At 52.3% G+C, this 12234-nt stretch overlaps 1 protein-coding gene across 1 annotated transcript; it reads left to right on the top strand.

Moving 5' to 3' along the window:
• Window positions 1-4215: 4215 nt before the first annotated feature.
• Window positions 4216-11978, top strand: CCL25 (C-C motif chemokine ligand 25). Its single transcript, XM_074385735.1, has 7 exons — window positions 4216-4287; window positions 4485-4543; window positions 4738-4839; window positions 7362-7479; window positions 7573-7706; window positions 8899-9015; window positions 11561-11978. Exons 1-7 carry the CDS (start codon window positions 4247-4249, stop codon window positions 11566-11568), a joined length of 579 nt encoding a protein of 192 aa, XP_074241836.1. The 5' UTR covers window positions 4216-4246; the 3' UTR covers window positions 11569-11978.
• Window positions 11979-12234: the final 256 nt, after the last annotated feature.

The raw sequence follows: 12234 nt of genomic DNA, 5'->3' as shown, positions 1-12234 counted from the left end.
AATGAATGCAGCAAGAGTGGTTCTGAGAGGGAAGTTTATAGCAATAAATAAATGCCTACATAAAAAAGAAAGATCTGGGCCAGGTGCGATGGCTCACGCCTGCAATCCTACCGCTCTGGGAGACCGAGAATCATGAGATCAGGAGTTCGAGGCCAGCCTGGCCAACATAGTGAAACTCCGTCTCCATTAAAAAGACAAAAAAATTAGCCGGGCGTGGTGGCATGTGCCTGTAGTCCCAGCTACTCGGGAGGCTGAGGCAAGAGAATCGCTTGAACCTGGGAGGTGGGGGTTGCAGTGAGCCAAGACCACGCCACCTCACTCCAGCCTAGGTGACAGAGTGAGACTTCGTCTCAAAAAAAAAAAAAAAAGAAAAAAGAAAAAAGAAAGATCTTTCTTTCTTTTTTGAGACAGAGTTTGGCTCGTGTTGTGTCTGGCCAAAAAAAGATCTTTCAAATAACTAAATTACTTTAAAAAAGAGGTAACTGGAGGCTGGGCAAGGTGGCTCAAGCCTGTAATCCTAGCACTTTGGGAGGCCAAGGTGGGCAGATCACTTGAGGTCACGAGTTCGAGACAAACCAGCCTGGGCAACACAGCGAAACACAGTCTCTACTAAAAACACAAAAATTAGCTGGGTGTGGTGGTGGGCACCTGTAGTCCCAGCTCCTCGGGAGGCTGAGGCAGGAGAATTGCTTGAACCTGGGAGGTGGAGGTTGACATAAGCCAAGATCATGCCACTGCACTCCAGCCTGGGCAGTAGAGCAAGACTCTGTGTCAAAAAAGAAAAAAAAAAAAAAAAAAAAAAAAGCAAAGAAGAAGGAGGCAGCTAGGCACAACAGGAGTCCAGGCCTGGCAGATGGGGCACCTGAGGTGTGGTTTGCTCCCTATATGACTAGTGACCATCCAGGGCAGTGGGGGCTCATCAGAAGCCAAGCGTCTCATCAAGGACCTGGAAGCACCAGAGTTCAGGAGAGCTGCAGGCAGCCGGGGTCTGATATACAAAATTGACTGCAGGAGGACCCCCACTTCTGCCCATAATGTTCCCCCAGTGCCCTTGTGCCTTTGCCGATGACCTCCCAGGCATCTGCTCTGTGGCCCTTCCCCATTGGAGGACTGTCCTTTTCTTCACAGTATTTAAGAAATAAAAATTAGATTTTCCACACCAACAAGAAAAGTAAATAACTTGGCCTCTCTGACCCTCAGTCTCCTCCTCTGTACAGGTGGACCAATGATGAACACCCAGGAGCATCCTTCATCTCACTAGAGGTGCCTGCCACTGAGTGGGGCAGAGGTGGTGGTGGATGGTGCAGGCTTCCCAGAACATCTCCATGCTCCTGCCCACCACCCAGCCACTGCAACTGACTGGGCTTGTCTAAGGAAGACACCTGCCTGCCCTCCCAACCCTGCAGACTGTGGGGTATTAGTCTCTGAATTTAGCTGAGCTACAGGATGGACACCACCCTCAACTGCTCCCATCATCAGAGATGGGAACCAGAAGTCGGGGAGTGGGGGGCACTTGTTCCCCCCAGCTGTGCTGATTTCACACTGGTGGCCAAGGGGTCTTCTGCTGATAGCAAATTGATTACTCTTTAATTTTTTTATGAGATGGAGTTTTGTTCTTGTCGCCCAGGCTGGAGTGCAATGGCAAGATCTCGGCTCACTGCAACTTCCACCTCCCGGGGTCCGGATTCGGGCAATTCTCCTACCTCAGCCTCCTGAATAGCTGGGATTACATGCGCGTGCCACCGCGTCCGCCTAATTTTTTTGGTATTTTTAGTAGAGACGGGGTTTCACCATGTTGGCCAGGCTGGTGTCGAGCTCCAGACCTCAGGTGATCCACCCAAGTCGGCCTCCCAAAGTACTGGGATTGCAGACTTGAGTCACCGCACCTGGCCCACAGCTGATTACTCTTAATGCCCCCAGCAACTGCAGTAATGGAAGAGGCCAGTTCAGCCCCGACCGTGAAGATGTGGGCTTCACTCACAGCAATTGTAGTCCTCAGAACTCCGGGTTTTAACTTGGGGCCCCAATTCCCGGATCATCCCATCCCTTGCTCCAACCCCCGGGTCCCAGGTGTCCCGAGCGCGCCCACCCCAGTGCACCTTGCATGCTGGTTCCTTGAGGGCCCCCTGGCTGGGAACCCCTCCTCCCCGTGAAGGTTGCCGGTGAAACAAACGGTGAGGGGGTGAGGCCAGGAGGGAAACTCGCAAGTTGGGGGCACCCCCCAAGTCAGGATAACTCTGACTTGGGCCGCAGCCCGCGCGGTCTGGGCAGGTAGGGGTCAGTGGGCCCTAGCGGAGAGGCTGACCCCGGCCTGCCACGCCGCTTACCCACGCCCGCAGCCACGCGGAGCAGCGTCCTGGCGCAGCCTCACCCACCCGGAGAAAGAAGCAGAGGAATTGGAGCAGCGCCCGGGCCGCCGGCGCACCCCCCGGATCGTCTTAGCTGCTCTGTTGGGGGCGGTGCTGACTGTGCAAGCCCCACCCAAGACTAAGCCCCTCCCACAAAGCCCTGCCTCTTGCCCTAAGCGTCACGTCAGGCTCCGCCCACTGCCTTAAATCCCACTCACTCTTCTCCGCCCTTGACTCAGAGCTCTGTACCAAGACCCAACCATAGCCATAAACCACGCCCACTCAGCCCTGCTCCTCCGCTCCTTGTGTCATTTATCTAGTCTTGTCCCCGGCTAGAAGCCACATCCACCTTCCCCGCCCTAGCTCTAAGCCCCACACACCCGGCCCTGTGGTTTGGGACAGGGAATTAGGCTAGGGGACCGCCATCCCTGGGCTCCCATTGGAAGAGGTGAAGTGAGAAAACGGTTCAGGGTGTAATAAATACCCACAAAGGTCAGATGTAGCTATGGATGACGGCGAAAAAAAGTTTAAAACAATCAGCTGTGTGGCTTCTGCAGCGCTGTTTTCACCCTCCCTAATCTCCACCTCCTGTCTCCCCTAGTACCTGTGTCCTGGGTGGTTCCCACTCGTCCAGGGAAAGAAGACATGCCTTCTCCGAGAATGTTGCTTTGCTTCCTGAGGGCATGGCTACCAGGGGCTCCTGGCTTTTCTTCGAAAAACCAAACAATTCTTCAATTTTTTTCTTTTTCTCTCTCTTTCTCTTTCTTCATTCCTTCCTTCCTTCCTTCCTCCCTCCCTTCTTTCACTTTCTTTCTTTCTTCCTTCCTCCCTCCCTTCTCTCTCTCTCTCTCTCTCTCTCTCTCTTTCTTCCTCTCTCTCTCTTTCTTTCTTTTTGAGACAGAGTTTCACTCTTGTCGCCCAGGCTGGAATGTAGTGATGCAATCTCAGCTGACTGCAACATTTGCCTCCTGGGTTCAAGGGATTCTCCTGCTTCAGCTTCCTGAGTAGCTGTAATTAGAGGCACCCATGACACTTGGCTAATTTTTGTATTTTTATAGAGATGGTGTTTTGCCATGCTGGCCATGCTGGTCTCAAATTCCTGATCTTAGGTGATCTGCTCGCCTTGGCCTCCCAAAGTACTGGGATTACAGGTGTGAGCAACTGTGGCTGGCTGCCTTTTTTTCATTTTTTTGAGACAGGGTCTTGCTCTGTTGTCCTGGATGGAGTGCAGTGGCATGATCACCGCTCACTGCAGCCTCAACCTCCCAGGCTCAAGCAATCCTCCCACCTCAGCCTCCCAAGTAGCTGGGACTACAGGTATGCACTACCACATTGGGTTAATTTTAAAACACTTTTTGTAGAGACAGGGGTCTCTCTATGTTGCCCAGGCTGGTCTTGAACCCTGGGCTCAAGTGATCCTCTGGCCTTGACCTCCCAAAGTGTTGGGATTACAGACATGAGCCACTGTGCCTGGCCTAGAGCATTCTTCCTTGTTGGGGTTGTTGACCGGTGGGAAGTGTACCATTCTGCCTTGCTAACTATATTCATAGAGTTATGTACCATCGCTCTCATCTAATTTCAGAACAAAAGGAAATCCATACCCTCTCCCAGTCACTCCTTCATTCTCCCCTTCCCCCATCCTTTGGCCACCACTAATTTACTTTCTCTTTCTATGGATTTGCCTGTTCTCACAACTAGGGCATTTCTGTGGCATGCTAAGTTACCTAACCATGGTGTGGAAGGAGTGGGAAGTGGAGTGAAGTTGGGGACCCACCAGGGAACACGTAGCTTGAGGCAGCTGGGAGGGGCAGGGAGTGTGAAGGTAAGGGCTTGCTTTGGGGGCTCAAGGCAGCTTAAGCCTTGTTTGCAGGTAGCCAGTGTCCACCAGGTACGTGCAGATGAGGGAAACAGGAAAAAGGGTGCTTTTGGGAGAAAGCAGGTGAGCTGGCTGGGAGACCTGGGATGGGGAGTGCGGAGGCATGAGGGCCAATGGGTCAAGGGCAGAGATTGCTGTAGAGGAGGGAGAATCCCAGAGGCTGAGAGTGCAGGTGGGGAGGAGGAGAGGAGGGCGGACAGATGGGTGGCTGGGAGGGGCTCTGTCTATAAAGAGTGAAGCTCAGTGTGTTGGTCTTGCAGACAGGAGAGCTTGGCGTGCAGCCCGGTGGGGATCGGCTCCCTTGACCCAGTGAACATCGGTGAGTCTTTCCCTTGACGATGACAGACAAGCAGCTTGTCCCTCCAGCTGGACTTGTTCCCATTTTATGCGACCTCCTTCCCCTGCTGTATGCCTGGGGCTTAAGACAGGAGTGTTCCCAGTACCCACTCTCCTCCTTCCCTCAGTCCTCACCACTTCCCTCCAAGACCCCAGGTAGCCCGACTGTTCTTCCAGGTGCCCAAGGAGGAGAACCTGCCTGCAGCATGAACCTGTGGCTCCTGGCCTGCCTGGTGGCCGGCTTCCTGGGAGCCTGGGCCCCAGCTGTCCACGTCCAAGGTACCGTCTATGGCAATGCCTACTCCCAAGTCCCCCTCTCCCCGTGCCCCCACCCACTCTGTCTGTCTCTCATCTCTTCCAGAAGTCTCCTCAATCCCATCTCCACTGAATTCTCCTGCTCCTGACATGCAGGAACTCCTGGCATTTGGGTAGCTCCTGGGATGGGGTCGGGGAGATGGAGGGTCCCCAGTTCCTTCTTCCAGAGCTCCATGGAGTCCTTTGCAAGACTTCTACAGCCTAGAGACATGAGGAAGCAGAAGGTGGCTTCTAGTTGTGGGCACAGCCAGTTACTGCCAGGAACATATTGCAGAGTCCTAATCCTTCTGAGACAGGGGTGGGGTTGGAGATCAGGGCCCTGGAGACGGATGGGAGTGGATTCCCCATGCAGTCCAGCGGTGAGTTAGTGGGTCCTAAACCTTTTTTTTTTTTAAGACAGAGTCTCACTCTGTCAACCAGGCTGCAGTGCAGTGGCGCGATCTCGGTTCACTGCAACCTCCACCTCCTGGGTTCAATTCTGTCTCAGCCTGCCGAGTAGCTGGGACTACAGGCATGTGCTACCACAGCTCGTTAATTTTTGTCTTTTTAGTAGAGCTGGGCTTTCACCATGTTGGCCAGGCTGGTCTTGAACTCCTGATCTCAGGTGATCTGCATGCCTCAGCCTCCCAAAGTGCAGGATTACAGGCATGAGCCACTGTGCCCTGCCTCCTAAACCTTTAGGAGCCTTCGTTTTCTCAGTGGCAAAGTGGGAATCTAAAATTGCTGTATGCCTAGGAATCTAAAATTTCCACTGCATGGCTTTGACTTGAGGGTCCAATGAGCTCGCAAAAGACCAGGCCTCAGGTCAGGTAGCAGCAATAATGGCTGTTTCTGTCATTACCAGGGAACTCTTTCCTTCTTCCCCACTCCCTACCACAGAGTAGGCATTGAGGTTTCCAGTCACCAAAGGGCAGTTTCTGGGCCTGCGGTGTCCCCACAGGAGCCCTGACAGTGGGTCCTACATCCTCTTGAGTTTTAGTAGCTGGCCAAAGCAGGGTCCCTGGCTGGGTGGCAGACCAGGTGGGGCAGGTGGGGGCAGACAGGGCCCCATCCTCCTGCCCTGTCTGCCCCCACTTGCCCCACCTGTTCCTCACCTGGGTCTGATGGGTCCAAGTCCTTAGCCTTTGCCCGGGAGGGGGCTGGGCTGTGGTCTGATTGTTCTGCTATCAGAGCCAGGCCCAGCCCCAGCCCTTTGATACCTGGAGGGAAAGGTGGCCCCTAGCCTTGGGAACTACCTGCCTGGCATTGCAGCCTGAGGTTCCAACAGAATGCGCTGCCCCTTGCCCTCAGAGGCCAAGGTTGGGAGACACATGGAGGGCTCGAGTCCTTCCTCTGCCTGCTCCCACTGGGCTGGGCTCTGCAGGGGACTCAGGCTTGGCCCCTGGAGGTTAGTTCTGGCAGAGGTGGAATTGCAGAGACCTTCAAAGGCCAGTTGGGCAGCGACTCGTGCTCCAGCTTCTACCACCATCTCATCAGCTCCTCCTCGGCTCATTCATTCCACCTGCTCACCCTCCCAGAATTTTCTGGCAGCATTACCTCCTCCTCTGGGCACCCCCAGCAGTGGCTGTGCTTCCCCCTCTCTGCATAGATTGATTTCCCTGTCTCCCAACCAGGCCAGGAGCTCCCTGAAGACAACACTAGGTCTGATTCATCTGTGTGTTTCATCTCTGTCTAGTATTTTTTTTTTTTTTTTTTTTTTTGAGAGGGAATCTCACCCTGTTGCCCAGGCTGGAGTGCAATGGCGCGATCTCGGCTCACTGCAACCTCTGCCTCCCAGGTTCAAGCAATTCTGCCTCAGCCTCCCAAGTAGCTGGGATTACAGGCATGTCCCACCACGCCTGGCTAATTTTTAATAGAGACAGGGGTTCACCATGTTTGTCAGGCTGGTTTTGAACTCCTGACCTCATGATCCACCTGCCTCGGTCTCCCAAAGTGCTGAGATTACAGGCATGAGCCACCGCGCCCAGCCAATTTTTGTATCTTTAGTAGAGACGGGGTTTCACCATGTATCCCAGGCTGGTCTCAAACTCCTGACCTCAAGCAATCTGCCCACCTCAACCTCCCAAAGTGCTGGGTTTACAGGCGTGAGTCACCGCTCCAGGCCTCCAATCAGCTCCTTGTTAGGAGGTCAGAACTTGGCTAGGGAGGGGTGGTGTTGACCTCTCCTCAGGGTGCACCTGCGCTGTAAGTCACCCTCTTCCCCGGAGCAGGAATGGAGGTGGCCTTGGCCTCCTGCTTATTTGCTGGTTCCACACCCTTCCCAGCCTGGACCCAAGGGTCCTCTCCAACTTCGGGCTATTCCAATATCCAGAGCTAAGGGGTGAGCCAGGAGGCTGTCATTTCTTCCCAAGGCTGTCCCTCAGCCTCTGCCGGGCCCGGAAGGGTTGTGGTAGGAGCGTATGTATGCAGACAGGTTCATGCCTGTGGCTGGCCCTGCCAAGTTCATGTGCAAGTATGCAAGTATTTGGGCGGCTGTGTGGTTGCAGGTATCTTTGAGGACTGCTGCCTGGCGCACCACTACCCCATTGGTCTGGCTGTGCTCCGGCGCGCCTGGGCTTACCGGATCCAGGAGGTGAGCGGGAGCTGCAATCTGCCTGCTGTGATGTGAGTGAGGCCGTGGGGCTGGGGACTGGGGTGCGCGCATAGCGTTGCTTCTAGCCTGTGCCCTAACCTGGGCACCCACTCTGCTCACCACAGATTCTACCTCCCCAAGAGACACAGGAAGGTGTGTGGGAACCCAAAGAACAGGGAGGTGCAGAAAGCCATGAAGCTCCTGGATGCTCGAAATAAGTCTTTTGCAAAGCTCCTCCACAACGTGAAGAACTTCCCAGGTGGGCAAGACGCCTGCTGAGCATCTAGGGAGCCCGTGTGTGCCTCAGACCCTGGGGGAGGGAATTGGAGACCAGAATACTGACAGCTACCTGAAACCCAAAGAAAGTCAGTTGCTGGTCAGTGGGCACCAAGCGAATGACCAACTGACTGTGTCATTGTCCAATTTGTTTTGTTTTGTCTTTGAGATGGGGTCTTGCTCTGTTGCCCTGGCTGGAGTGCAGTAGCATGATCATAGCTCACTGCAGCCTCGAATTCATGGGCTCAAGTGATCTTCTCACTTCAACTTCCCAAGTAGCTGGGATTGCAGGTAGATTCCACCAGTCCAGCTCTTTCAGTATTTTTATTTTGAGACAGAGCCTTACTCTGTCACTCAGGCTGGAGTGCAATGGCATCATCACAGCTCACTGCAGCCTTGACCTCCTAGGCTCAAGCAATCCTCCTACCTCAGCATCCCGAGAGCAGAGTCTCACTCTGTCATCCAGGCTGGAGTGCAGTGGTGCAATCTCAGGTCACTGCAACCTCTGCCTCCTGAGTTCAAGAGATTCTCCTGCCTCAGCCTCCTGAATAGCTGGGATTATAGGCATACACCACCATGCCTGGCTAATTTTTGTATTTTTAGAAGAGACAGGGTTTCACCATGTCGGCCAGGCGATCTGCCTGCCTCAGCCACCCAAAGTACTGGGATTACAGGCATGAACCACCATGCCCGGCCTCAGCTCATTATTATTATTATTTTGAGACAGAGTTTTACTCTGTCACCCAGTATGGAGTACAGTGGCACAATCACAACTCACTGCAGCCTTGAGTTCCTGGGCTCAAGCAATCCTCCCATCTCAGCCTCCCAAGTAGCTGGGATTACAGGTACACACTACCATGCCTGGCTAATTTTTTATTTTTATTTTGCAGAGACACAGTTGTGCCATGTTGCCCAGGCTGGACTAGAACTCCTGGGCTCAAGCAATCCACCTGCCTTGTCCTCCCAAAGTGCTAGGACTACAGGAATGAGCCACTGCACCCAGCCAGTCCACCTCTTTTAATCAGGATGCTTTCCATTTGTGCAGATGGAAAGCTCAAGCACATAGGACACTCATTGGCTTACATAACCAGCCAATAGCTTCAGGCTCAGCTAGATCCAGGAGCTCAAAGGGTGTTGGCAGAGCTCTTGCTTATCTCTCTCCATTTCTCCAACAGACTCTCATGCTGTAAAGAAGTTTAGTTCTGGAAGCTCCAAGCTATCATCGTCCAAGTTTAGCAATCCCATCAGCAGCAGCAGGAGGAATGCCTCCCTCCTGATACCATCTAATTCAGGTAAGGACTCTTGGTCATGTGACCATCTCCCATCCATCACCTTTGCTGAGGGTTGAGGGTTCATGATAGGCTCACACTGGGACAGGGGATTCACCTCCAGGACCAAGGAGGGCTGGCTGTGTGGTCAGCGTTGCAGGTTCACAGGGGAGGGGTCTTGGTGGCTGTCCAGTGCCATGACCCAGCCCAAAGAGGCTACAGCAAGTGCTGAAGTGAAGCCCCAGGGGAGTGACCCTAGAGCTCCAGGGCCCTCTACACCCAGCAATTCTCCAGCAGGCACCAGCTGGGTGTCCTGTAATTCTACTGAATTCTGACATTGTATATGTGTATATATATATATATATATATATATATATATATATATATATGTATACTTTTTTTTTTTTTTGAGATAGAGTCTTATTCTGTCACCAGGCTGGAGTGCAGTCTCACAATCTCAGCTCACTGCAATCTTCACCTCCCGGGTTCAAGAGATTCTCCTGCCTCACCCTCCCAAGTAGCTGGGACTATAGGCGTGCACCACCACATCCAGCTAATTTTCGAATGTTTAGTAGAGATGGGGTTTCACCATGTTGGCCAGGATGGTCTTGATCTATTGACCTCATGATCCGCCCACCTCGGCCTCCCAAAGTGCTGGGATTATAGGCGTGAGCCACCGGCGCCTGCCCTGTATATATATATTTGAGATAGGGTCTCACTCTGTTACCAAGGCTGGAGTTTAGTGGTGTGATCTCAGCTCACTGCAACCTCTGCCTCCAGGGTTCATGTGATTCTCGTGCCTCAGCCATCCAAGTAGCTGGGATTACAGGCATGCATCCACACGCCTGGCTAATTTTCATGTATTTAGTAGAGATGGGGTTTTGTCATACTGGTCAGGCTGGTCTCGAACTCCTCAAGCAATTTTCCCACCTCGGCCTCCCAAAGTGCTGGGATTGCAGGCATGAGCCACTACATCCGGCTGACATTGTCTATCTGGAGGTAGTGACACAATTCACAGGTTAAGGACTCAGTCCCACAAGACTGTCCCCATTTCAGATGCTGGTTGCAAGTAGCAAGTTGTCACCTGTACTTCTGACTGATTGGCTGTAAGTCAAGACTTTCACCTACTGTTGGATCATTTGTTAGAGTAGCTCACAGGACTCAAGGAAAAGCTTTACTTATGTTTACCATTTTATTGTTAAAGTTTACAAAGGGGCTGTGTGCAGTGGCTTATGTCTGTAATCCTAGCATTTTGAGAGGCTGAGGAAGAAGGATCAATTGAGCCTGGGAGTTTGAAACCAGCCTGGAAAACATAGCGGGACCCTCTCTCAAGAAAAAAAAAAAAATTTTAATTAACTAGTTGTGGTGGCATGTACCTGTAGTTCCAGCTGCTTGGGAGGCTGAGGTGAGAGGATTACTTGAGCCCAAGAGGTAGAGGCCGCAGTGAGCTATGATCATTCCACTGCAACTTCAGCCTGAGAGACAAAATGAGACCCTGTCTTGGAAAAAAAAATTAAAAAGATGTTACAAAGGATAAGGATGAATAAGCCAGATGGAAGAGGTGTTAGGGAGGCAAAGTCTAGAAAGGGCCCAAGGGCAGGAGTTTCTGCCCGGTGGAGTTGGGGTACACCACCCCTCCCACACATGTGGATCACAAGCCCTGAAGCTCCCTGAACCCCATAGTTCAGAGTTTTTGTTTGTTTGTTTGTTTGTTTTTAGGAGATGAGGTCTCATTCTCTCCCATGAGTGCAGTGGTGTAATGATAGCTCACTGCCTCACTCAGTAGCTGGGACTATATAGGTCACTGCCTCAGCCTCCTGAGTAGCTGGGACTACAGGCCTATGCCCTCAGCTCAGCAGGGAATTTTTTTTTTTTTTTTTTGAGATGAAGTCTCACTGTCATCCAGGCTAGAGTGCAGTGGTGCGATCTAGGCTCACTGGAACCTGCACCTCCAGGTTCAAATGATTTTCCTGCCTCAGCCTCCCGAGTAGGTGGGATTACAGGCACCTGCCACCATGCCCAGCTAATTTTTATATTTTTGGTAGAGATGGGGTTTCACCATGTTGGCATGCTGGTCTTGAACTCCTGACCTCAGGTGATACATCTGCCTCTGCCTCCCAAAGTGATGGGATTACAGGCATGAGCCACTGCACTCAGCCTTCACCAGGGATTTTTTTTTTTTAGCAGCTTCTTCACAAACGAGTGAAGGATGATTCACTCCATTTCCAACCTTCTTCCCCTTCCTGGAGAATGGGAGACAGAACCGAAGGCTCCAAGCTTCTAATCACTGGCTTGGTCTTGCTGGTGACCAGCCCCCACCCAGAAGCCCACCAAGAGTCACCTCATTAGAATAAAATATGTTCCCATTACCCAAGAAACTCCAAGGGATCCAGAAACAGAGTTCAAAGACCAAATATTAGCCCAAAAGATTCTAGCACTCCTCTGACTCAGAAACTCACAAGGGTTTTAGGAGCTCTGTGCTAGGGACTGGAGTTAGAGACTGATGCATATAGTTACTATTATTTCACAGCCATCAATTTCACTTCGGCCTCTCTAATTGCTGCTGCAGGACCGTGAGCTGCTCCTTTCCAGGATCCATCGGTGCAGGAGGGGCTGGATCTTTCTCCGCTGAAACCATCACCCTACAGATCCAGCTGTCCCCCAAGCCTCTGTCTTAATCCCTGTGCCTGAGTTGGTCTTTCCTCTCCACTCCCACCACCTCCTGCCCCTTTGGCAATTGGAAAGAAGGAGTTGGCCTGATTTTAAGCCTTTTCTACTCCAGGGACCAGCATCAACCCTGGGCAGGCAGTGGCTCTTGTAGACAAGACTTTAGATACTTCTCTCATCTGCTGTTTCTTGCCACCGACCAGGGCCATGCCAGTGTGTTTTTCTGGGTCCTGGTGAAGCTCTGGTCAGTTCAAGGATGCCCCTCCCAGGCTGTGCTTTTTCTATGATTTTTAAATAAACCTTGGAGGGTGATGGAGTCATTCCTGCCTGTTACGTTTCATGATGAGGTGCAAGTTGCTGCTGCCCCAGCCTGGGGTGAATCCCATGTGATCTCCATCACCCCAAGCTCTCCTAACAGACGGCTCTCTAGGGGCCAAGCATTAGCTGCTGTCTGCAAACTGCGGTTCCCAGCTGGTGGCCTTGAACCAATTGCTCACTCTCTGGGTACCTCTGAGCTTGTCCATAGAGTAAGGGCCACTGTGCTTGCTCTGCTTAGATTCCAGGGCTGTGGTGAGT

This window comes from Saimiri boliviensis, chromosome 14, assembly GCF_048565385.1.
Source record: "Saimiri boliviensis isolate mSaiBol1 chromosome 14, mSaiBol1.pri, whole genome shotgun sequence".
Classification (NCBI taxonomy): domain Eukaryota; kingdom Metazoa; phylum Chordata; class Mammalia; order Primates; family Cebidae; genus Saimiri; species Saimiri boliviensis.
This window is presented reverse-complemented; position numbering and strand designations above follow the sequence as displayed.